Source organism: Anopheles arabiensis, chromosome 3 (genome assembly GCF_016920715.1).
Source record: "Anopheles arabiensis isolate DONGOLA chromosome 3, AaraD3, whole genome shotgun sequence".
Classification (NCBI taxonomy): domain Eukaryota; kingdom Metazoa; phylum Arthropoda; class Insecta; order Diptera; family Culicidae; genus Anopheles; species Anopheles arabiensis.
In genome coordinates, this window is record NC_053518.1 from 50,187,555 (window position 1) to 50,214,751 (window position 27,197).

Genomic DNA, 27,197 nt, shown 5'->3' on the forward strand with positions numbered 1-27,197 from the left:
ATATATATATATATATATATATATATATATATATATATATATATATTGATATATATATATATATATTCAGTTTTTGGGTACCGATTATTTTATATTATTTTTCCCATAGCGAAACATCAACACGGTGTCCAAAACAATCAAGCTGGCGCGCCCTGTGTAGAATGAGATATCAATACACATCGTGTGTTGGCTTTAGTTGTAGCAGAGTGAGCAGAGCCACTCTACACACGACGAGAGCATATTGCTACATATAACGAGAATGACTCTCTCGCCTCTCAATTCGGATGAATGTTTTATGTTGCTGGAACTGCATAGTCAGCTCGAGATGCTGCGTACGCTCAGAGCAGTAAACTCCGCCTGGGTGAGATCTGTTAGTGCTGCTGTATTCCGTGCCGTGTTGTAAACAGCAAGCCACAAGCTTCTCACACTAGATCAGTCCGTCCGTCGGGCTTCGACAGGAGCTAAATAACAAAGAAACTAATTAAACTGTCATTGGAAGTGGCGATGACGCGATATAATATAGAACTGGAAAGTAAATATACTGTAACCAGCAGTGTTTTGGTGCTCGCCTTTTTAGAAACGATTGACACGTTTTACATTTTTGCTTGTGATTGTGCCAGGAGAAATGACGAAGTGAAATAAAAGTAATGTGGTTTTGAAGTGGTGAAGAGAATTGGGATAAAACTGGCCGGTGGAAGTTAAACACGAAACAGCTAAGGCGCCAGTAGGAATCAGGTCCACTAAACCTTCCATCTAAAATTGTACAGAAATTACGATCGTGTATCGCGCATCCAGCCTCTGTGGTAAATAAAGGTACAAGTAAGAAGAAGGATAAAATAGCTGGCGAAACCTACACTCCTGCTGCACGCAAAGCGCGATAGCATTACGCAGCGCTTGAAAAGGCATCATTGCATTAGCTGTTGTTTGTTAAACTCGTTCCTTTGCACGACGCAATCAATGCCACAACTTCAAGCAATTTAAATTATGTATAAAACCAAGCATGTTAAGCGGATAGGTTTATCACAACGAGAGATTTCAATGTACATGATTAAATTAATCTGTGGCAAACATGATGTGTTAAAAAACCAAATGTGCGTGTAAGTTCTCAAAAGTGTATGCTGTTAATCTAAAATCAATCTACAACGAATACGGTACTACTGCTTTTCACCGACAACAACACCGACAACATTATTCGTACATTGCGGATGATGTTTATATTTTTCTTAAATCGACATAAGAGAAAAGTGTTTGTATTTGAAATACCAATCAAAATACCTGATTGAATAAAAGTGTTAAATTTATTCAATCCACTTGTATGCGGCAATAGTGTATGTTATGTAGAAGTGCTGAGAAAGTGAAACTAATACCAACGAAACAGGTTATTGTTTATATATATTTATTAAACCCCCTTAACGGGTGTTAGTGTTTTGCGAAACAAGCTGCTATGCAAGTGTGTTTAATGTGTCACATAATAAGTGTAAAGTAACTAAACTAAAGCGTGATGTTTAAGAAAAGAAAATCAGCTTCCAAAACAAGCGCTACGATGGCAGCCAACACACAAAATAGTCGCAGTTGGATTATTTTGCTATGGATTGTTACATTCATTCTGAGTACGAGTAGTAGCAACAATGTGTTGGGTGTTGCAGTAGGACAAGGAATTCCGACATGGATGTGAGTGCTGAATCTTTCTTCAGAAATATTTTATTTAATACTTTAATTCAGGGGCCTTTTTTAATTAATTAATTAATTTTTAATTGATTAGTTAACAAAATAAACTATTATTTTAACCTCTACCAAGTCGTCGCGGGCCGCATTACAGGATATTGAGGGCCGTAGTTTGGAGACCCCTGCTTTAATTGAACGCTAACTTTGTTGGAGTCATACGTAAAATAGAATTAAAAAAAAACAGCAGTATTGATTATAAAATCCATAATATACGCTTAAAATGATCATGTTGCAGTTATTCCCTTGAAATATGTCTGGTTGAAAAAGTTAATAAATCGTATGGAAAAAATGACTTAACGTATGAAAATGTGTCAAAACAACTTCAAAGTTGATAGCTGAATCACAATCATCAAAGACATCATTCTTATTCTATTAGCATGCTTTTTAGTTGAACACTTGATAGTTGGCAAATAGTTAAATTAAAAATCATGCGTTTGTATGGAAAAACTGGTTTTAAAAAAAAATACGGAAATCTCATAGCCTGTTAAGAAAAAATTCAGATTTTTTGTATGGTAAAACGTATCAACTAAAAAGTACATATTCAATAGTTGGCAGGGAATCGAAGATTAACCAGTGAGTCGAGACGGTATAAAAAAATCTCGTGTCACGATGTTTCTTGCCAGCACTCTCCGAAACGGCTGTATAATTTTCGACGAAACTTAGCACACCTTATGGTGGCATGAGAATAGATTTTAAGACTTGCAACATATGCAGATGTTACACTTAATTTAATTTAATTGCCATTTTCTAACTCTCATACAAAGGCAAGATTGTTGTTGTTGTTGTATACAGCTTTTTGACACTCGGTGTTTCCGGTTAACGATACTATCTCAAAGTAACAAAACAGACATGGTATACTTTAGTTATTTGGGATTGCTTCAGAAAAAATGTTCATTTGCGTGATTGCTTTTATTAGAATAAAAAAAACTGTAGTATTGATTATGAAATTCACAACATTATAATTGAAACAAAATAATTAACTTTTGTCAATTATATTTAGATGTTTTTTTCATTAATAAACGTAAACTTATTTATTGCAAAGGCAGAATTAAAATGACCAAGTCGCTGCCGTCGTGCATTTTACAAGAATTGTGTTGTGTATGGTTGAACAATGGACTATTACCCACTTTAGCCTCATCTAAAGACGATTTGTAAATTTTTATCTACAACGCTTCATTAAACAGACCGGATATGACGATATTACACATGCTTTATCTATGTTATGATTTCGTTGTGTCTTGATAATTGTTTGGAATATTTGATTAAGGAAAAATGTGCAGAGGTGCTACTTCTTGAGCTCCTCCGCATTCTTCACTTTGTCTCTAAATGCGACAGTAAAAATGACCTTAGAAAGTGATATAAATTGAGCGTAAGGCATGACTCACATACGTTAATGAAGTTAATTTACTCCACGATATCAAAACGTATTAGTGAACTGACAATAAATGATACGTACAAAGCTGTGCCAAATTAAAATGATGTAATATGATTTTAGCATCTTGTATTTTTTGGGTAGTTTTCCTATTATTCGGCAGCAGTGGGCAGCTATTATTAAAACAATTCAAAACTGCTCTGATGCCGAAAGCCAAGCTGAAACAAAGCTACAGGAAATACAATAGTGCTAAAAAACATCTTCTAGTTTGAATAGCGAACCTTATACAGGGAAAAGAAAGGTTTATTTTAATTGTATATGTAACCACGTTTAGTCCTTACATAGTTGACTTATCCCCTAGCTGAAATGCTTAGGCTTAGTTTGGGTTGATGGGAAGGCTGAGTATCGTTCAGCCATCACTTTCATTCAGCAATATGATATTGGTAATCCGCTTTCTTCGGATTGTTACACACAAAAGACAACGTAAAGCAACCCTTGTAGCAGCTGGCGGGATGACGATTTTCCTGGAGGATTGCAGGACGGCACGAAACCTTTTTTACGGATCGAGCATGAGAAAACAAAGCGATTCCGTCCGCTGATATGTATTCTATAAATCGTGATAAAATGCGTTCTGGAACGAGTTGATGGATCTTTACGCCAGATTGTTAGATCCACATTAAACGTGTACCTCTTGACGTCAAGGGGTTGTACCGAATTTTGCAGCACTCTATTAACGAAATACACGGCAACAGAAAAAAAATGTATGTGCGTTAAGCGACCAAACTATCATAGTTGCTTTAGTTGTTGAATTCATTTTACATATAACATCACAAGTGATGTATATATGCATATTATTAATTTAGATACTGATTTTAATAAATGTGTTTTTATGTAGAAAAAATAAATAAAATCGACTATTTAAAAATTCATCTGGAGATAAAAAATTATCATCTTCTCCATCTATACTTTGTTTCAAAATGATGGCTTCACTTAGATTTTGTCGATTCATAGTAATTATATGTAACCGGCACATTTCGAAAAGAATCACAAGGGTTTTAAAGCTTTTGCACAATGTTTTGCCAAAAAAAAGCACAAAAATGTAAAATTAATAATTTTATAATAACATGTACTTGAAATGCAGGTGTTTCAAAATGATAGCCTCGTCAAAGTTTTCTTGCTAAATTCAGCTCGAAACAATTAAGCGACTCCGGCCCGTTGGTGCAGCGAGTTTGGGTCGAGTATTGAACCTACCTTGACCCGTCTCGAACTCGATGCACCAACGAGTCGGAGTCGCTTATGCTTTATCGCACCTACTCATCATTCGGGTCGACTCGAACTCGCCACAACCACGGGTCAGAAAGGTATGCACGCTTCACTCATTAGGATCTAAAGGCAAGGACAAGGCAAAAGAGCCACAGAAAAGTTTCCTAACTGAACTTCAGTCCACAGTCCACAGTCCACATGTCCTCTAGATGCGTTGTCTATGCGTCTCGCTCGGTATCACAGCGGCATATAGCAGGTAAGCAGTACAAATGCTGCTACCTGATACGCACATGTTTAACGAACACAACTATTCGGATCGGCTCGGTAAACGTCGGGTGGACGCCAGAACGCAAAGCCACAGACTTTTTCATGATTTTTTTATGACATCGGCTGTTTTGGACCACACGTGTGGACCTCGACAATGAACTCACCTTGGGTCGACCCGACCACCAACGGGTCGGAGTCGCTTATGCTTTCTTGTAGCTACCGGAATTGTTGCACCTACTGAACCTACTTGTACCTTTCGGGTAGACCCAAACGACTCCGGGTCGCTTACGAATGGCTCCGGCCCGGTAGGTTCGGATCGGCCCGCCCATCGCTAGTGTACACCGCCTACCATAACTATATGAACAGTTGTTGGACAGTCTCACAGTTGAAAACAATATACAGTGGCCGGCAATATAAAGTGACCACTACTTACAATTTTACTTTTTTTTTTTCATTTTTTCAGTGAAAAATGAAGTTATTGTACTGCTTTATTTTTTGAAACATTGTTCGTGATATGCTTAAGAATGCGTAGTACCATAGCATGACAAAAATGAGAAGTTTGCTTCAAGAAAAAATATGTTTTCCAAAATTGATCAAAATCACTGGGCCAAAATAAAGTGCCCACTTTATTCATTCTACAGAAAATATTTTTCTGAACAAATATAACACCAAACTTATAATTTATGTGCGTTCCTCTCGCATTCTTTACATGTTCGAGGATCTTTGACATAATTTATTTTGTTTTATTTGCACATATTTGGCATTTGTTCTTCTTAGGAATATTTCAGAGCTTTAACATATTTTGTTTTTCCTAATCACGTCATTCTCACCACATTTGAATCAAAATTTTCACACGAAATCTCGATAGGATTAAAGTTAAGACTAAGTGGAAGCCATTAAAGAATTTTTATTCGATTTGATTGAAAAAAATATATAGTTGGTGGTTTTAACCACTTTATTAATTATTTGTTATTCTTCTGATTGAACATAACAGTTTTAAACCTTATGAAATATTTTTATTTTATATTCGAACAAAAGGGAAATTATTTGGTATTTTACAATTGATGTGTCAAATCAGTCAAATTTGCTCAAACAACTGTCAAATTTAGAAAACCGCGTATCTCCAAATCCGCATGTATGAGGTACCTTGTACCGCCAGTATATTTTTCAATATATCGCAACCACTATTACATGACTTATGATAAAAAAAATTTGTCGTACCATAACTTTAAAGACACTTCGAAAACTAAGTTCATTATACTAACTAATGGATTTAAAAAAATATGTAAAAAACACAACTACAGTCTGAGCTCATTGTTTGAACTTCGATTCCCTGCCTACTATTGAATATGTGATTTTTAGTTGGTACGTTTTTGCATCTGATTTTTTTCGCAACGTGCTATGAGATTCACGTGATTTTTTGAAAATCCAGTTTTTCATACAAACGCATGCTTTTAATTTAACTGTCAGCCAACTATCGCGCGTTCAACTAAAAAGCACGTAAACTAAAAAGCGTACAACCATTGAATTGTGACATACAGGTATTTTTCGATATATGCCATGTACGCGATTTCTTTTTATGCCATTTTTTGAGTTCTTTGAGTAGTTCTTTGAGCAAATTATAATGATTTGACTCACTAAATGTTCAATGCAAAAAATCCCTTTTAGTAGAAATAATTCAACTTGACTTTTTAATTTAACTTTTGAATTCAACTTACGCTAATATTCGAGATACGCTATTGCATCCGGTCAGCATTAATAGCGTATATTTTAGAAAGGTGTGATATCTCCAGCATTTGCATTGTGTTATGGCAACTAACAAGATTCAGTAAGCAAAAATAATGTACTAAAGCTGGTCATGACTAACGCGTTAGTTCCAATACAGAGCAGTAAATTTTGTTGTTAAGTTGAAATTGGTGTCACTATGATTATCAATATTTTTGAGCTGCAATTAAAGTAGTGAATTCTTACTTTTGATGCTGTCTAAAGTCCATAAATTACAACAGGTCGTTCAGTCCAGTTCAGATCGTCATTTTACAGAGGAGTGCAAGGTGTCATACAAGTCCTTAGTACCCGTTATACCCTTCCTGTCAATCTCCATAGAAATCTTCATTCATTGTGGCGACCAAAATCAGAGTTATAAGCCCACCTGTAGTTTATCTAAGTACATTAGTCTTGGTAAGATGCCTGATGGAAAGCTTGAGATCGTTTGTAACATTCTAACAAAAGTAACACGTGTTTGCGCTGACATCTGATTTCATCTGATTTCTAAACGTCTTCCAGAAACATATTTTTCTATCTGTAGTATACCTTTGGCATAGTACAGTTATATCTTTATTAGCTTTAGTATATATATATATATATATAAAGATTCGACCTTTTACAAAACAATATGCCAAAAAAGTGTGAGAGCTTGCGTTTTTAATTCTTGTTGGCTAAGTGATTTTGTTAATTTGTACAAGTCTTTTTTTTATAGAAATTGCTTAATTGGCCGCCAAGTGTCTCATTCATGGCTTAAAAAAAAGTAATTTTCTTAAACTATATACTTATGAGTGAAACATTCACAAGTTTGTATGAGGTTGAATCTTGAGTGAGTAACTTCTTTTAAGACTTGTTCATCAAATATTTGTTGCTAACAAATTAGATCGTCGGAAAAAGTATAACATAATTTACATTGATTTTTTAATAATTTTACTAAATTTGTGCGGAAGTGAAAGCTCAGTTTCATCAAAATAACTATGTTTGATTTTCCTTCTATTACTACGATAGTTTTTTTTTAATTCTTACCTTTTTTAAGCATACATGCATAGAGAGAAGGTAGAAAAAAACTGTCAAGATCTTATGACGATGCATGGTCTGACAATTCATATAAAAATCTGCGAAGTTGCATATTTCTTCATATTTCAGGAGTCCGGAATTGACTGACATATACTATAGAAACAGAAATGCCTTTTCAAATAAATTTTTGGCTCAAGCGGTTGCGAGCCAAACCAAAAGACCTCGTGGGCCACATTTATCAGTTTGCCATCTCTGGTTTAAGAGAACATCGATGGTGAAGTGGATGATCGGAAGAAAAACAAATCAGATTATGATTACATTGTCGCAAATCACGAAAAACTGTCCATTTAGTTATGGCAGGAGGTGTATAAGCCCTAGCTGAAATGGAGATTTGTTAATAGTGATTTATACATTATTAAATGAGTGTGCAGAAACAACCACCATCAAACATATTAGTTAAACTCTTTTCGTATCGTTTTAAAAAATATTCAATTTTCCTTCTAACGAATAATCTATCAAACATCCTACAAAACCAAATATTCACGCCATGAGTGATTGTGACATTGGGGACCATTAACCGTACTGTCGTAGGCTAAAAGAAAAAAATACACGTTGTTTTAAGACCTCCTTCCCGGGGAGATGTATGGGAGATTGCAGTTTTTGCGAATTCCATAGCATGTGGCTTTTGATCTGTTGGTTGTATTTGCTTAGATTTTTTTAAATCAAAACTGAGTCATTATGTTGTTTAACTAATTACTTTTTTCTGGAACTATAAAAATTATTTTGTATTTATTTCTTACTTGTTAAAAACTTACTCCGTTAATTCTACAAGAGTACACCCTACATTTTGCACGGGAGTTTCAAGTATTGCGGATTGTAAAGGTTATAATTTTCTAGACATAATTTTAAAATGAAATTTGCCACAAAGTTGCGTGCCATGATGGGCATGTTGTCAAGTCTAACGTGTTGACGACAACGAGAAAAATGTCAATTAACACAGTGGACATGTAACAAATTTCCACATTTTTATAATAATTGTTTCTTTGAACAGCCATTACAACCCACTATGCACACCATGGTGCTGAGTTGTCTATTCATATCCCTAATACATTCAATGAAACTTTCAAAGATATTTTAATGTGATCACCAATTTTAGAACTAACCTTGCCATGGGAGTGAAAAAACTTCAATCAACCCAGCTGTCATTTATAATGCCATCTGTTGAAAAATCATCTTGCAAGTTTTGAATTATGCTGGTCACAATAAAAATTGTTTATTTATTTGTTTATTTATTTTTCTTTTATTTATTAATTTATTAATTTACTAATTTATTTATTTCCTACTTTTTGTTTTATTGTGTTGTATCATATATTCAGATATTGTCTTTTGTGTTTTCGTTTTTCACAGATCCTTAGGCATAAAATCTCCTTTCATTGTATTCCGAATGGAGCATGAGGTGTTATCAAACAATAGCGTAATGCTAAATCTTACCGACATCAGGAACAAATTGAAATCCGTTCAAAACCTCGACCACTTCATCAGACCGATCGACGGAAATGCTGACGGAAAAATCACGAGAAAAGATCCGTTATCAAACAAGGGTTTAACGGGTGGAAAGTTAAGCAGTAATTCACCCTTAGCTGCGTCACCAGTATTCGGTACCGAGAGTGCTTTCAGTACTGGAAATATTTCGATAACGTTCCTTACCACAGTGGCTCCGCCTTTTGTAAACTACTTTGAGAAAAGTGTCAATGATGATAAGGAGCATGATGTGCAATCCGGACTGACTGTAAGGAGTAAACCTTCGTCCTCAAGTGTAGTAGATGCGGGGGATCATATGATATCTGACGACGATGGAAGGAATGGCAAAAAAGACCGCAAGTATATCATTCCACTGGCATTGAAAACATCCACAAGCGAAAAAGAGAAAACATCTTCGGTATTTCATGGCTCATCAACCAATATCGATGACCTAAAACGTCATATTTTGATGTTACAAAATCTGACCCAATCCGATAAAAACTTTCAAAGCAAATTTGTAGTATTTCCCTCGCTGCAGAAGAACGAAACCGAACGAGTCGGGCTGGTTGCCCCGACCACAGCTCCTGCAACGGCTTCACTGCGTCATTTGTTCATAGCAGCAGGATCTGCTATAAAGGACTCAAATGAATACCGAATGTTTGCTTCTCCAAACCGTGGCAAAAATTCGAAAGCGGATACAAATATCACAAACAATCGATCGGTGGTGCGGTCACAGATCTCTGCTTCGATCAATATGCCAAAGAAAGCATTCCCGGACTCGCACGACATACTGTCTGACAGAAAAGAGGAAGGACCGGTACCGTTAAAAACGGAAAAAATTACTATAGTACCGCAAGTCTTTGTGCAGAACGATCAAAGAAGTGAAACAGTCAGCGATAAGGAGGTAACCATGAACGAACCCTCCGGGCAGGTTATTGCTGATAGTACCAAGATGTTGGGTACATATCAGTTTGAAAATTCTACAACATTTTCTAGGATGCACGAGACGTTGGAAAAAAGTGTAGCCAGAAAGTTTGGTCATAAATCAATGGCATCTGCTAAAAGTACGACAACAAGCATAAATGGTAGAAACATTCAAACTGGTCCTACCACTCCACACATGAAAAGCAGTAGTATTACGATTAAAAGAAAAGGATTCACAGTCACTGCGAGTTCTGTTGCGATCGAAAAGCAGCGATGGGACATGAATGGATCGAAGCTAAATTATACACCATTGCCCTCGGTAGCTACAACGTTAAAAAACGAAGGCAAAGGCATAAAGCAACGAAAAAATGGTAAGCGGCGAGGTGGAAAGCAAACCATCAGACTCAATGGGGCAAATGAACAGCCGAAAACGGTAATATTGAACGACGACGCTATGGTATTACAAATTGATGGTATCGAGCGTAGCACCATTGACGCCACTCGACAGGAGACGTCGGATGTAAGACCTACGAAGCCTGGACGTTCCTCCGGAAGCCGGAAGAGATCTCCGTCTTCTCGAGTGCGACGCAATGATAATGATGCAGGTGGTGGTGGAATACAACAGGGATCCTACAAACAGCAAAAATACGCAGCGACTGGACGTTTACCCGTGCCAACGAGCAGGGAAGGACGTTATGAGAAAAGAATGGTGGCAGCAGGTTCTTTGGAACTGTTTGGTGCCACAACGGAGCAACTCACGGATGAAGGATCCATTGAAAACAACAATAGAAGTCACAATTACCGTAATAGGACTTTATCGGCGGATGGCAATGAGAAAGATGTTATGGATTTAAATCCTGATCTATGTTACACACTCAGTGCGCTAAGTGGCGGACAACAGAAGCTGTGTGCTCAGCACACGAGCATTATGCCTGCAATCAGTAGAGGAGCTCGTGCAGCCATTCAGGTAAGCTTCATAAAATTGAAGTGATGAGAAGTGATGAAAAAGGGATACATTTGGTTGTGTGTGTGTGTGTGTGTGTGTGTGTGTGTGTGTGTGTGTGTGTGTGTGTTTTTGTTTGTTTGTTTGTTTGTGTGTGTTTTACGTATATCAGGCACAAAGGCATTCGATGTCAAGATGCTGAATTCCCAAAACCGATTTAACGTTTATTTGTAGCTTTTCCTGCTAACATTCCTGCTCTATTGTTTCTTTTTATACATGAAGGAATGCAAGCATCAGTTCCGGAATCGAAGGTGGAATTGTAGTATAGTCAATGATGATACCGTGTTCGGGCCAGTATCAAATATAGGTGAGTAAAAACCTCTTTTTTAAGGCAAATCATTGCTAACGTTTTCTTCAGGTCGTTCCTGTGCTACTTGATGACAAGTAAACTATTTGAAACTCACATTTTAATTGTCGAAACGTTATTAGTTAATCATTATAAGCAAACGATAAGATTATATATATATATATATATATATATATATATATATATATATATATATATATATATATATATATATATATATATATATATATACATATTACGGTTTACAGATTAGGTAGAAAATTTTACAAATTGTTTTTCCTGTTTTACTTTTTTTTACGCTTTTCCCATCATTACATGTCGTATATCTTATAAATTTACAAAGTTTTATCTAAATTTGACAAAATCTTTACAACTTTCACGTAACTGAAATCATATATTATCGCTGCTTGTTGGTTGTCTTTTGCCGCCTCTGTCCTGCAAATAAAATATAACCACTCTGGAAACTGTTCTATTACGTTCATCTAACGCTACATAAATTTATGTTACGCTACATTATAAGCACAAAAATATCCGGGGAGAATATGAATAGAGACACCCGGTGTCCCATTTGTTCGTTTCTAGAGCAAGTCCGTAACCAATTTCCAATTTTCTACGCATGAATTGGCGTGACCAGGGCTCAAAGCTGCCTGGTCCATGACCACGGATATGGCTTGCATTTCCATGCCGTTCAGCCATACAGTGATGTAAAATTAAGGACACCCTTTGGTATGGTAGCTGTAAGCAATTGATGTTAGTAAAAAGATTTCTGCATCATACATGTTCTATACAATGAATGTATGCAGTCGTAACAAAACAATCGTTTTGTGTTTCGTGACTTAAACGGTACTGTTCAGCAAGGGTATCCATGCACCCTTGCTGATTTAATATTTTAAACTGCGGCATTACTTTCCTTTCGTAGCAAGAAGTTTATTTATTTTATTGTAAGTTAAGGTGTGTTTATGGGTATATGTGCTATTAGTATTAAATTGGTATGAAATTGTTACATAAAATACTTGAAAAAACTTGAATTGTTGTTACGGTTGTATTTATTGTTTTTAAATAGTTCTGATTAGCGTTGTTAAGATTTATGTTTAAGACAAAATGAACACAAAGCACGAACACTCGCTTCTATTATAACATGGACGATTAATACACCAACGAGGTGAACGATGGAGGATTAAATTCTTTGCAACAGGTGGTCAATTAGTATCAAAATCACGATGTCGTAAACATTTCGTTTTAGCACTGAATAGATGAGATTTTGTAATGGTTCCAGCGGTATCCCAGAGTATCTTGCGATACCACAGCTCTGAGGTTTCTTTCAGTAAAGAACAATATCGAAGCATTTTTCATACCATCATCGCAGCTAACATATATGAAAGGAAACGCCCCTATTAACTGCCACCGGTTTGGCGGATCAACAAACGGCGTAGAAATTGTATATTTAAATTGTCTTGCGGCATGAGCAGAGAAGAGTTCGGCTTTCACGAAACTCTAGCGAAACCCAACCACCTGTTCTGTTTGTGTTTTGGCAGCTTTTTACGCTGCACACGGTGTTCTTAGTTGGGAGATTCGTTACAAATTTTAATGAGGTTTGGGTTAGGTACTATAATATTCAATTAATAAGATAGAAGTAAACCCAGAGAAAGGTTCTTTCATACTACATAGCTCCCCAGCCATCTACATCTACATCACCCCAGCTTTACTCTATTCATCCATGTGAGGTACAGGAATTGAAAATGAAATTTATACTGTTTACACTAAGTCAATCAATGATTGGAAGCTAAAAGATGATTTTGCAGACATTGGAATTTTTATATTATATTGCATAGCTTTAGATACAATAATATGCTTTGTTAATAATTTTAAATATTTATGTACATAAATCACATAATAAGTTTTCTTTTTACTGTTTTTTTAATTTATTTATTTTTTGTTGAAGGCCAAATTATCCAATCTCAAGAAAACACCCGCACACAAACACAAAAACACAAAAGATCATAAAGTAGCTTCATTGGTATTTCATATAATAATGCAAACATAATGAATTCTTTGGAAGCCCGCACTTTGCCCATTGTACGCGACGTCCCGGTCCATAACATTGTGCTGAGCGCTTGTACAAATAAAATATTGTTAAACAACAGAAAGAATGACGCGACTGAGAGTAAGACTCGTTGCCGCAACGTATACAAACAACATAGGAAAGATAATCTCATCTATGGTGTATAGCACCATTCAGCCAACCATCCAACTGAAAAACTGGTATCGTTAGTCTCAAAAATTGAGGTGAACTTCATTAAGCTTACAAAAGATTTGCTCACAATGTACAGTAACAGTTGAATCCGCCCGACCGCTGGTAAAATTCGTCGATTTCCAGAGTTGCTTTTGTATTCTTGTATTAGTGAAAGAACAGCGAGATTAATTCGAATTTTTCTTTAGCCCCGTATTACCAATTTGATACTTGAATCGTGGGTTAGTCCTAATCAAATTTTCTTTAATAATGATATTTGCCGTAGAGCATTGACAGAATCAAAAGCAAAGCACAGCACATTTGGTATAATTTTAAGTCTATTAAATTTATTATCCTACATTACATACATATTTTAACAAATTTTGAATGATAAGAATAATTAATAGCTAGGAGCAAATGATTATGTATGTTAATGTGAATTATGTAGCGTTATGTGAAATGCTGCTACGATTGTTGCAAAAAAACTATGTCATTGTTTGTTTTTACATTCGTTTCATAGTTCAGAACTAATTAAGAATACAAATAAAAAATGTCGATTTATCTCATTATTTACCCTTTGTTCAGCAGGATCCAAAATACTTCGTAAGCTTGTCCTAATCAACTAGTGAACTTGACTAGCTGTAACGGGTTCGTGTAAACCTATACATAGCAGGATATGCTGTGCTACTTTTGCGAGAGAGGGCTCGATCCATACGGGGTTTGATCTCAGGGCAGACAAATTGTTATAAATTGTGCGAATGGACCACTGTTGCACGAACCTAAGGAAAATCTAAATTAGATACTGTTGTTGCGCTTAATCAGAAGTTCAATTAAATGATGAAGAACGAAATTCATTAAATACTCCAATTCTTATTTGCTCGACTTGTTTAGTTTTAGTCAAACTTTGCCGATAGCTGGATTAAGTTATTTCATTTTAGATATTTGCCTTTTCTTGTACTTTACAATATATTGTGAAAACATTTGTTATCAAATGTCATTCACATTCACTTTCGCAATCATTTGCGCAATTAATCGTTATCAATTATTTTCAAATGATAAAAATGTTTTAATTCTACCAATACGACCTGAATAATAATAAAATGTTTTTCTTGAAATCTTTTCAAAAGTACCAACATATCGTTACGGTTCCCAGATATATGTGAACCGATAAATATATCACGTCTGACATTGACATGAGTGCCATAAAAAGTTTTAATCATTGTATTAACCATGTTTCGGAATCATCAACCATGTTTAGGATCCCCAGAGATGGCTTTCATCTACGCGATGGCTGCGGCTGGAGCGTCCAGCTTTATTGCTCGGGCATGCCGCGACGGGCAACTGGCTTCTTGTGGATGCTCCCGAAGTAGTCGACCATCTAAGCTTAACGAAGACTGGACCTGGGGTGGCTGCGGAGACGATATGGAATATGGCTACAAGTAAGTACATGATAGAAGTAAAAATCGTGCGGCTCTGTTCTCGGCCCACGATTAGTATGAATTTCGAGACTGGTTTTTATGCATGCACAACTCTACGCTAGAGGTGCACGTTTAGTCGTTATTTTGTAACACCCTCATTGTAAGCTTGCAAAAGATCCTGGCATGAGGAACACCAATTTAGTTTATGCTTATGACGCACCATAATTCAAAAACACACGATGACACTCGACGTCGAGGACAGCAGTGTGTACATATGCCTGTATTATCATTTCAGCAGGGATTTGGTTGTCGTAATGATACTGTACGAGGGGTTGAATCCTGTGAAACATGTTTCTAAACATTGCTCGGAACAGTTTTTTTTTTTTGTACGCTTGGCTTCCCTTGCACAGGATTGCATGAGCTGTAGTTAATTGTGGACGATTAAGGTCAATTTTGAGTAGCCTGGTCAATAGGGTAGGCTTTTGAGCTCACTAGTGTATCTGTAACGTTTCAAGCCATTTATATAAAAGGAAACTAATAAGATTAACACAAACAATATGAAAACTCGTATGATGTTTTTTGTGTTATATCACTTATCTTTTGGAAATTTGCTTGCAAATATATCATCAGATTTGCTCGAATGTCAGATGTAGTTTTATATTAAACTGGATTATCTATTTTAAACATGGTGTTTTATTAAAAATGTGCTATTACACTCCATTAACGGTAATTTATTTTCGCCAGTGCTGCATTTAGTAAAAACGAACTATTATTCTTTTTTATTATAAGCTACAAAAGCAACATACATTACTCTTCATATTTCATTTCACAAGCGCTACAACACATCAAGTTCTCTATTGCGTTTCAAACAGCGTTTTATACTAATGATGATTTGCGTTGTTTTCGTTTCGTTCATTATTTGTCTCATTACGCCCGTTAGATTTACACAAACGTTCATCGACATCCGTGAAAAGGAAAAGAAGCGAGGCACGCGTGGCTTGGTATCAATTCCTGCCAAATATCCGAAAATAATCGAACGGCTCTTACATGCCTTGAACGACTCAACCAAATCTGGGGTAATGCTGAATGAGACGGACACGATACTTCGACCGGAGGATCTAGAAAAGTTACAGGATAAAATAGCAAAGGAGATCGCCAACTCGAACCTTAATCCGAAGGAAATAACCGACCTACAGGTAAGAGCATATGTGCTAAGAGTTTGCTTATCTCGCAATAAAGCAGAATCAGCTTCCCACACCTCGATATTTAAGGCCTGTAGCGACTGTATCTAAGCCCGAGGTTGATAGCTAGCCTGACCTGTCTGTCCATTTCGGTGCGTTGGGTGGTTTTCATGGCCCGTGTTGTTTAAAGATCCCATGTATTCCTCTCATAGTTTATTTTCCTCTTTTCTTATCTTTTGTGATTATGATTAGGAACGGATTAACAAGGAAATCACCAACTCCGAGGTATTCAACCTGAAAAACGTCAACATTTATGATAAATTGAAAAAGATATTCAGAAAACCAGAGAAAACGCTCAATGGTGTACAGTTTAGTGCGTCGGCCAAGGCACGAGCGCTGATGAATTTGCATAATAATGAAGCTGGTCGTAGGGTAAGCAAACACAAATGGACTTTTTTATGTTAGTTTTGCCTGGTGCTTCTGTGAAAAGTTGTGAAAGGATGGGTTTGCTTAACAACTCAACAGAGTGATAAATAGCAGCAACACAAAATTTCAAAACATAAGTAAATTTAGCACAAAATCTTAAATTTGATTAAACAGTTGTTTGTTCCTCTATTTTCCCTATATTATCAAATATATTATTATACCTATAAATGAGTAATGTAAATATCCATCCATTTCCAAAAGTTGAAAGTGTTTTACTTCGTCATAATACTAAAGTTTATCTTTTAGACATATAATTTATATATTGTTTTTTTTTTATTGTGTGTTGTTAACCAGGCCGTTATAAAAAAATCACGCATTATCTGTAAATGCCATGGAGTTTCGGGTTCGTGCAGTTTAATTACATGTTGGCAGCAGTTGACATCCATTAGAGAGATTGGTAAGCTTTTGTAGATATAACCTGATTGTTTTTTTTTTTTTTGCAGCAAATATGGCGATTATTTTTCGCGATTCTTTAAATGCATGCATACTACTTTTTCGTTTATTTTAAAGGTGACTTCTTGCGAGAAAAATACGACGAAGCAACGCAGGTTAAGATTAACAAACGTGGTCGATTACAGGTAAAAGATCCACGGTATAAAATACCTTCTGCTTTAGACCTTATCTATCTAGATGAGAGTCCAGATTGGTGTCGGGTGAATCGACAACTCATGTGGCAAGGTGAGTTGTAATTTGTTTCAGTAGCTTCTTTCTATTAATTGACCCGTATCATATTTGCATGCATAACAGTTCATACAATGAATATATTGACTCGCTTCCATTTTTAGGAACGCATGGTCGAGTGTGTAGCAAGACTTCCTCTGGGCTGGACGGGTGTTCAATACTTTGCTGCGGTAGAGGATACAACACAAAGAAGATCATCGTGAAAGAACGGTGTAATTGTAAATTTCAATGGTGCTGCCAGGTGAAATGTGAGATCTGTACAAGAACTATCGAGGAGTACACTTGTAAATAATACAAAATATGTACGAATAATCAGAATGCGCTGAAGCATTTTTCGTGACGCGATTTACAGGAACAGAGCATTTGTGACAAAAGAGTATTTGTTATGCAACTATAAAGATTCTGCTCTCTCTGGTTTTATCGAATAACTCCTTAACGAACAGATTATCGACACACAATCGAGGCATAATGTCTTAGACTGACCACACGAATACCAACGACGTTACTTGTTTTCGAATCATTCCGCTAGACATGTTATAAATTCATTTTTAAATTACTTTAAGTAGCATGCCCCTGTCTTGTCTCATTCTGTAAAAGCTTTAGGTACACAATAGTAAGCTGTAAATATCAGCTTTTTCGATGCGTGTTAAGAACATCTCTAATCAAACAAAAAAGCAGTATTATTATATGCAGTTTTACTTAATGCATTAATTTAGTATTTATGCTCATATATTTGATAAAACTGCTATAGATATTATGGACATGGCTTCAAACAAATAATTCATGTAAAACGACGGCCCATGCATGGAAGGTTGGGATAATCTTCTTTTATTCCATATTTCGTCAACAGCACGTAAAGCATCCCATTGTAGATATTGAAGTGTTGCTAGCAAAGATGAAAATGAGCACAGCTAATCTAGCTTTTTAACATTCAAATAGATTAAGCAACTGTCATATAGTCACAGATTTTGTACAACGCGTAAATTTTTAAACTAGACGAATGTTTTTTTCCTGTTCTAAACTTCACAATTTTTCAGAATTTGGTAGCTAAAGCATAAAGAAAATGTATACATGAATAGACGAATGGCTAAAATGCATTTTAAGTGATATAAGCATAGGAGCACTTTTGACAAATTATTATTTTATTATTATTAATATTAATATTAATATTATTATTATTATTATTATTATTACTATTATTATTATCTTTAATATTGTACTTTCCATTCCAAACATATTTCTGCCAAGAGCATAAGTAAATAAGCAATAAAAATCACGAATCGAATTATCGAAGCATGCGAAAGTTTTATGTATTTTTTTAAATAGAAGCTTGAGAAGCTTTAGGTTTACAAGATCTTAAGATTGCTGTCACGAGCAACTTTCTAATGATGGGAACAGTACGGCACTAATTTATTTTCCAGTAAGCGACTGAGTGAACCTATCTGAAATATCCACGAAAAACCAAGCCTCGGCATTTTCTAAATTTTTTATAACTGATACTCTAAAATTAGGTTATTTAATGCGCATATAACTTACCAATTCAGCCTATAGACTGACACTTCGAAGTAATAAATACAATTTTCAATTCTACAAACATAATAATCATAATTGGCGAGCTTTGAGGACATGAAGACTGTCCTATTTGTAATGGGCATCATACATTTCTCGCCTTAGTTTATACTTTTGCCGGTTATAGGACTATGCCATGTAAAACTTTTTTTTAAAGAAAACGCAATCCCTGAGGAGCTTTTTAAATCTAACAGACACATTGCCCGCGTACAGACGACGCCTACGGGCCTGCCCATGCTCGAATGCAGAGCCGATAGCATCTTCACCATTAACGTAAGAGGGATAGGTTTATTCCACGAACGTATCCGTAAAGTATGCATGCTTCATTCGTCAGGATCTAAAGGCAAGGACAAGGCAAAAGAAACGCAGAAATATTTCCTCAAGGCTACACATGTCCTCCAGATGCGTTGTCTATGCGTCTCGCTCGGTATCATAGCGGCATACGGCAGGTAAGCAGTACAACTTCAGATATACCTGATACGCATACATGTTTAACGAACACAACTACAGGTATTCCCCGATATACGCCATACGCGATATACACGATTTCGTTATACGATACATTCTAAATTTGACAGTTATGTGAGCAAATTGTGCTGATTTGACACATCAAATGTCAAATGCAATTTAATTTAATAATTAATTTTCTCGACGTCGAGAGGACGCCAGAACGCAAAGGCGCAAACTTTTTCATGATTTTGTATGACTTTGGCTTTTATGGACCTCACGCGTGGACGCGTGGCATTAAGACTTATTAGTTCTAGGAACTTTTACATAACTCGTACAGTTCCTAAATCAGATTTCAGGTCTAAGAGTTGTTTTTAAACCTTCACAGCCGTTCCTGCAACTAATCCTGATGCTATTTCAGTTTTGAAATTGATCCTGACTCCATGCCGATAATGAAACTAATCCTATAACGGTCCTGGAACTCATATAAGTACATAAACTAAACCTAAACCCATACCAGTCATGGAAATAAACAAAGTAAACAATGGAAATAAATTGAATATTGAATGGAAAAGATCCCGTGCCTTTACTAGTTCTGGGATTGATTCCGTTTGCATAAGATTGACTATCCTGCTGCTTGGTACTGAATAAAGCCTGGAAAGTCTGTATAGACCGGCATGTTGTAGTAGGACGTTTATGTCAAATTGAAGAGTATCTATCTCAATTAAGGATATATTAAGCCCAGTGTTTTTTCTTTTTCCTGTTTTTCCAGAAACCCATCGAGGGATAGTACCGGCTCTTCCATCCAACTCCTATTCCGACACGTCCTCGTCGTGCAGAGTGGTAGCATGTGCCACCATATATCCTAGGTTGGGTACACGGGCTAGATCCAACCCTTCGGGCGGATGGTGGCTTATGACGAACCAGGAGGGGGGAAAGTAATAAGAATTTTCGAAACGAACTCAACGATACCGACCCTACGCAATGCCCCAGAACAACGATCAAAATGGGCTCATGGAACGTACGCTCATGCTACGATATTTACTACAGCTGCTACGACCGCCACCGCGTGCTCGCAACGAGTTTTGCCGTAGGTTCTCGGCTGAAACCCACAATCATAGATTTCAAGGCTATAAACGATAGGATATGTTAAAGAATGCGCAGGATGCATAAGCCTCATAAATGTTCACGCCCCTACCGAAGAAAAAGAGGAAGAGAAGAATGACCAGTTTTACGGCCGCCTGGCTAGAACCATAGATGCGTGCCCAAGCATTGCCTCATAATCATCCTGGGGGACTTCAACGTAAAAGTCGGTAGAGAGCCAATGTACCGCCAATACACTGGCTGTCACAGTGTGCATGAGCACAGTAACGATAATGGTAGTAGATTGGTCCAGTTCGCAACAGCGAACAATCTGGTTGTTGGAAGTACCAAATTTGCGCGCAGGGACATCCACTTAGGCGCACCCGGATGGAAAATCTTTCAACCAGACCACGTGTTAGTAAGCTGCCGACGACAGTCGAGTCTGTTAATTGTCAGAACATATTGAGGAGCCGATATCGATTCCGATCACTACTTGGTTGGCTTAGTGATACGTTGTAAAATCGCTCGTCCCCGCGCCTTCGGGGTCGGAGAAAACATGCAGCCGCGGCTCAACATGGACCCGCTAAGGGACAATACTTTCCAAAAGGCATTCGAAGCCGCTCTCGATTCGAAGACGAGTCTCTCCTACCGGAAAACAGATACGAAACTACGAGCACGAGGTAGAACGCTCTAAAAACAAAAATAATAAACTGTGCAAGAAATATACTCCCACCACGTCGTGGCAACACCAAATCTGGCTGTTTTGACGAAGAATGCAGACAAGTGACCGAACGTAAGAATAATGCATACTGAGCAATGCAACAACGGCATAGAACGCGGGCATGCGTAGAGGAATATTCATTGCTCAGACACGAAGAGAAACGAGTTCACCGCTCGAAGAAACATCTATGGGAAGAGGAAAACATGCGGAAACTCGAGCAAACCAGGGAGGCATACGGACCAACATGAAAGTTTTACCAAGCGATGGCAGATCACCGAAACAACGTTGTTCATAAAGTAACCTGCTGTCGCAACAAGGTGGGCTCAGTACTTTGATGAATTACTGAACTGATGATTATGAATTTGATGAATTACTGATGATTATGAACGACCAGGTTAATGAACAGCACTTTGCACAAAAAGCTATCCGTCGGTTGAAAAAAAAAACAAGGCGCCCGGAACCGACGGTGTCGCTCACACGACGTGAGTACCAGTGAGTACCACGCAAACAATGAGACTTGAAAATTTGGCTGCTTCAGATCAAGAGGAATGAAGAAGCTAGAGGAAGCAAGGAATGACGCGCTGCTGTGACAGATTGCATTCTGTTTCATACGCGCTCTTCACTAACACCAATGTAAATACCGTGCATCGACGAGCCGTCTGTGAATATGTTTGTCTTCCTTCAGCGAGCTCAAGAACTCCAGAACGAGTTGTCCCCGCCATCTCTGGATGAGATTTCCAGCGCCATCAAGCCGCTAAAGAACAATAAGACTGATGACAGTGGTAGACTGGCGGCGGAGCTCTTCAAGATGGGGCCGGAGAAGCTTACCGTCGAATTGCATCAACTGATCGTGAAAAAGTAAGAGCAGAAGGAACTACCGAAGGAGTGGAAGCTGGGTGTTATTTCACCCAGTCTACAAAAAGGGCGATAGGCTGGATTGCTCGAATTTCCGAGCCATCACAGTCCTGAATGCCGCCTACAAGATCCTGTCCCAGATCCTGTTCTGCAGACTTGAGTCCCTGATAACTGATAAATGCAGCAAATGCAAGGATAGAACCAAACTGCAACTTATCGTATGGATTCATTATCGTTGGTCTAAATAAACAAGCATTTTGAAACGGCCCGGTATTTGACTGCATTGGTAAGCGTAGAGCAATAAAATGTCTCAGCGTAGGTCCGTACAGCTTGCTTATCCGGTGCTACAACCGCTTTGCAGCCTTTGCCTGCCCCAGGAGTGTCCGAAACCGCTCACGGTGTCGCGCCTTCGTCTGCCAGTCCCTTATCCTGGCCTTAATGGCGGACGCCTCCACGCCATCTTACCACCTCAATTTGGGCCTACCACGCTTCCTCTGTCTTTGTGAACGACCTAAAAAGACTTTACGGGCTGGGTCGTCCATTTCCATGCGTACAACATGGCCAGCCCACCGGAGCCTGGCGAGCTTTATACGCTATACGATAGTGAGGTCGCCGTACATCTCGTATAGCTCGTCATTATAGCGGTTCCTCCATTGTCCTTCCACACATACGGGGCCAAGTATCCTTCTGAGCCTCTTCCTCTCGAGTGCGGCTAAGAGGGTTTCGTCAGATTTGGACAGTGTCCATGTCTCAGAAGCGTATGTGAGTGCCGGAACTATATAGGTACTATATAGTCCCAGCTTCGTCCGTCGCGACAGGTTCTTTGAAGTGAACTGATTTTTCCGAGGTCCGTACAGCATGACAAGAAAATAGGAAACAGACAGTATAATGCAACATGCATATGCGTAGCAATAATTGAATCCTGTAGGATAACGCAAGACGCAAGACGCAAGACGCATAGATCATAAAATCTCAAGTGTGGTTCGAAACGTTCTAGAAACGCGAAGAATTTCAAGACAAGCATAAAAAGGCGAAACATAAGGAAACATAGAGACCATAAAATCCGAAAACAGACCAACGGAAAGAAATACCAAATAGGCATAGCATAATCATATACACCTACACATCAACACAAGATGTACATACACATCCAACACACACAAATAATTCCAAAATAATCTGCTGTTTGTTATTGGCCATTTCAATCAGCCTGGTCCAAGCTGGTCCACAGCTGATCCTTCGTCCTCGCCAGCATACTCATCAATCATGCACTATGAACCAATTGCGCGCTCACTGGCCAACAACACCTTTGTGGATGGATTTAAATTTAATGGATTAGTGCAACTTAATCACATCAATAACTCGCACGGACGCATGCTTGACCTGCCCTACGCTAACAATGCCGCAGCTAATTCGTGTTCACCTGTCTTTCCAAGTGTTGTTCCGCTTGTACCTCTTGACTCCTACCATCCGGCGTTTGACTTCAATATACGTATTAACTCGTCGACCCGACGCAATTCGACGACTCGACAAAACTCGACGACAACCGCATTTTATCGTTATAACTTTGCTAAAGCTGACTATGTGAAACTGAACGACATGATATCAATGTTTAACAATAGCTTTCATTGTTCCAATTTTATTTCACTTGACGAAGCAGTATGTTCATTCTCGTCCTTCATGCTGCAAGCCTTTGTTGTATGCGTCCCAGTTCAGCGTCCTAAACCTAACCCCCCCTGGGCGGACCGCACACTCAAACGACTCAAACGTGTAAAAAGAGCTGCTTATCGTCACTACCAAACGCGCCGCTGCCAAAGATCTCGCTCGATCTACTTTGACACGCACTCTTTATACTGCAGCTATAACAGGTTTCAATATAGCACATATTTGAGTAATATTCAACGTAACTTCTGCAGGTGGCCTGACTCGTTTTGGCGCTTCTACAAGAGCAAAACAAAATCCACGCATACACCGAAATCTATTACGTACAAAGGAGCAACAAGTGCCAACACTAATGAAATGTGCAATCTCTTCGCGGATCGCTTCGCAGATTGCTTTTCACCGGCCATGAATAATACCGATACCATTGATGCTGCTCTCGTCAACACTCCGGCTGGCGCAATTAACATGAGTACTCCTTTCATTGACAGTGAGATCGTTTTATCAGCCCTAATGCAACTAAAACCTTCCTTCGCTCCTGGAACCGACGGAATTCCTTCTACAGTGCTGAAACGCTGTCAAACGACAGTAGCACCTATCCTTGCAAAATTGTTCAATGCATCGCTAGCCAATGGCTACTTTCCCAACACATGGAGGAAATCTTGAATGGTTCCTATTTATAAAAAGGGCGACAAGACAGATGCCATCAACTACCGGGGTATTACATCTTTGTGTGCCATTGCAAAGGTGTTCGAACTAGTGATATACAAACATCTGCTATATGCATGCCGCAGCTACCTTAGCTCTTATCAACATGGATTCGAGCCAAAAAAGTCGACTACCACGAACCTGGTTGAATTTGTAACCTATTGCACTAGCCAAATTGATGCCGGAGCTCAAAACGATGCAATTTATACAGATCTGAAAGCAGCATTCGACTCTCTTCCGCACGCAATTCTTCTCGCTAAACTCGATAAGCTAGGAGTTCCCAGCCCGCTCGTACAGTGGCTTAAGTCTTACCTAATTAATCGCACATACATCGTGAAAATTGATAAGCACATGTCCAAAGAAATAGTCCGGGTGTGCCACAAGGAAGCAATATTGGCCCGCTTCTCTTCATATTGTTCATCAACGATGTTACCCTCGCTTTACCTCCCTTTACAGTGTCAATCTGTTTGCCGACGATGCAAAAATTCTCGCCTATACACAACACATGTAATTGTATATTCCTGCAAGACTGCATCGAAATCTTCTGTTCGTGGTGTAAGCGTAATGGACTGACTATATGCATCGAGAAATGCTTCTGTGTGTCTTTTAGTTGATGCAGGAGCCCAGTCACTGGTACCTACTTCATGGACGGCACTGTAGTCAATCGACAAAATCATGCCAAAAACCTGGGCGTTCTGCTTGACTCTAGTATGAACTTTAAACAGCATATCGATGACGTTATAGCCAGAGGAAATCAATTACTTGGCGTGGTTATCCGGACAACTAATGAATTCCGCAACCCGATGTGCATCAAAGCTGTCTACAACTGTATCGTTCGTTGGGTTCTGGAATATTCATGCGTAGTCTGGAGCCCAACTACTGCTTCTTCAATTGCTCGACTTGAGGCGATTCAACGTAAACTCACGCGATATGCCCTACGCCTACTTCCCTGGCAGGATCGCAATAATCTTCCTCCGTATGCTGCGCGCTGCTGTCTTCTAGGCCTTGAACCTCTTTCGGTTAGAAGACGCAATGCACAGTGTTCTCTCATCGCTGGATTGCTAAATGGCTCTATCGACTCATCGCCTTTGTTGCATCGAGTCGATATCTATGCACCATCCCGAACATTTAGGTCTAGAGCGACTCTACGACTCGCTCAACTCCGTTCCAGCGCTGGTCGGTCTGACCCTATGTTCCGCATGTCGGCTGTTTTCAACACTGTTTCGGATTGCTTCGACTTCGACATCTCAACTCAGTGCTTCAAGGAACGTCTCCGGCTGTTGCTGTGGCCGCAGAAAATTGCGATGCAAATCTTGTTTTTGTTATCTATTTTTTTTAATGAACTGTTACTTACTTATTTTAATTAGGCCATACGGCCCGTTGAAAATTAAAATAAATAATAATAATAAAAGAGAAAAATATAAACTAGGGGTTTCGTTAAATAAACACAGATTGAATTAGGCAGTACGTGAGACTGCACGTGAACTTATTCATGAACTGGGAGTGTCCCCCTTCCCAAGGTAAGGCCTCTTAGCTCCAACGGTTCCAGTAAGGGAAATTTCTTACAAATTTCCAAGATCGCGTGCACGATCTCAAGTCTATAGTGAGAAATCAAAATGAATAAACAATTTACATTTTACAATGTCATGAGGATGCCGGGCTCATGCTCCGCCAAGAAGGTGTTGGACAGCCATCCCCAGTTCGGCATAAGGCGCAGGGGAGCACAGCTAACTCGATGGCTGGACCAGGTAAAGCGAGACCTGACGGAGATCGGATGTCTGCATGGATGGGAGGCTGCAGCCAGGGACCGAGCATCCTGGAGAATGATTGTTGATCGGGCCATGTCACACCGACGTGCTCTTTCGTGAGCAGGTCAACAAGAGAGAGAGAGAGAGCCTATAACTTCTTATTAAACGCAACATTACACGAACATTTGTTATATTTTGACTAATTACTGCGTGATTCCACTGCGGAAATTCGGGATACGCGGTTTCTTCTCGACCCCCATTACTGCCTGTTCTAATTTCAATTAAATTATTTTTCGAATGTTCGAAAACCCCCTCTTATTTTGCAGTCCCATCGGCTCTCAAATAAAAGTGGGTTGACTGTAAAAGATTGTGTAATGGCCTTATTAGACGGAGGAAAATACTGTCATTCGATTTTGGAATCTATCCTTCAAACAGAGTTTGACAGATAGATGCCAGTCGGAAAATCGGAATTCGGCATGCTCTATTCCGATTTGCTCGAGAGTACATTTTTACTGTCAATGTCGGTAGAGCGTATTGAGTTTCTTGATAATTATGTATAAAACAACAAAAATGAGTGAAGTGAGCTTGGCTTTCAGTGACTTATTGTTACTATAGCAGGTTAGTCAGTTCTACGTATGGGACACGGTCTAATCGAATCGCAATCCCACTCCCAATCCAAATCCCAATCGAATCGCAATCCCAATCCGAATCAGAATCCCAATCCGAAACCCAATCGAATCGCAATCCAATCTCAATTCGAATCCCAATCGAATCGCAACGGAATCTTTTAAGAATTCAAATCTTAAAAACGGAGTCCGATCCGATCGAATATTTCTGGGATTGAATTTTCTAATCTTCCAAATCCTGAATCTCCCAACACTACCAGTGAGCTTATGCGTAGGTTACGTGAGCACCACAATGAGCGTAGGCAGAGCTTAGTAGTACCACTACTCGGGGAAAGAGGGGCAAACTGGGCATGTTAAGTGTTGTGTCTTTGGCTTGTCACTAAGGTACTTTATTAAACACTAATATAACAGTACACATAATAAATATTAACAAGCACAATACACATTAAAATACTCGGCCGCGCGCCAGCCGTACCATGCCCTGCTCGACTGTCGACACACTGTCGTCCTCTGGACATTGACTAGTGGTAGCACAACTACCACGGCAAGTCCCGTGGTCGGAACGGCTGCCCACAACACCTCCCCCTTTTACTCATCCGAAGGGAATCGAACCGACACGCGCATA

The 27,197-nt window shown here is 38.5% G+C and overlaps 1 protein-coding gene across 1 annotated transcript; it reads left to right on the forward strand.

Annotated features, from left to right (window-relative positions):
* The first annotated feature begins 320 nt into the window (after positions 1-320).
* Positions 321-18,449, forward strand: LOC120900635 (protein Wnt-5). The gene is made up of 9 exons (XM_040307915.1): positions 321-1,671; positions 8,813-10,817; positions 11,076-11,160; positions 14,649-14,829; positions 15,749-16,004; positions 16,242-16,421; positions 16,770-16,872; positions 16,986-17,153; positions 17,261-18,449. Exons 1-9 carry the CDS (start codon positions 1,502-1,504, stop codon positions 17,446-17,448), a joined length of 3,336 nt encoding a protein of 1,111 aa, XP_040163849.1. The 5' UTR covers positions 321-1,501; the 3' UTR covers positions 17,449-18,449.
* Positions 18,450-27,197: the final 8,748 nt, after the last annotated feature.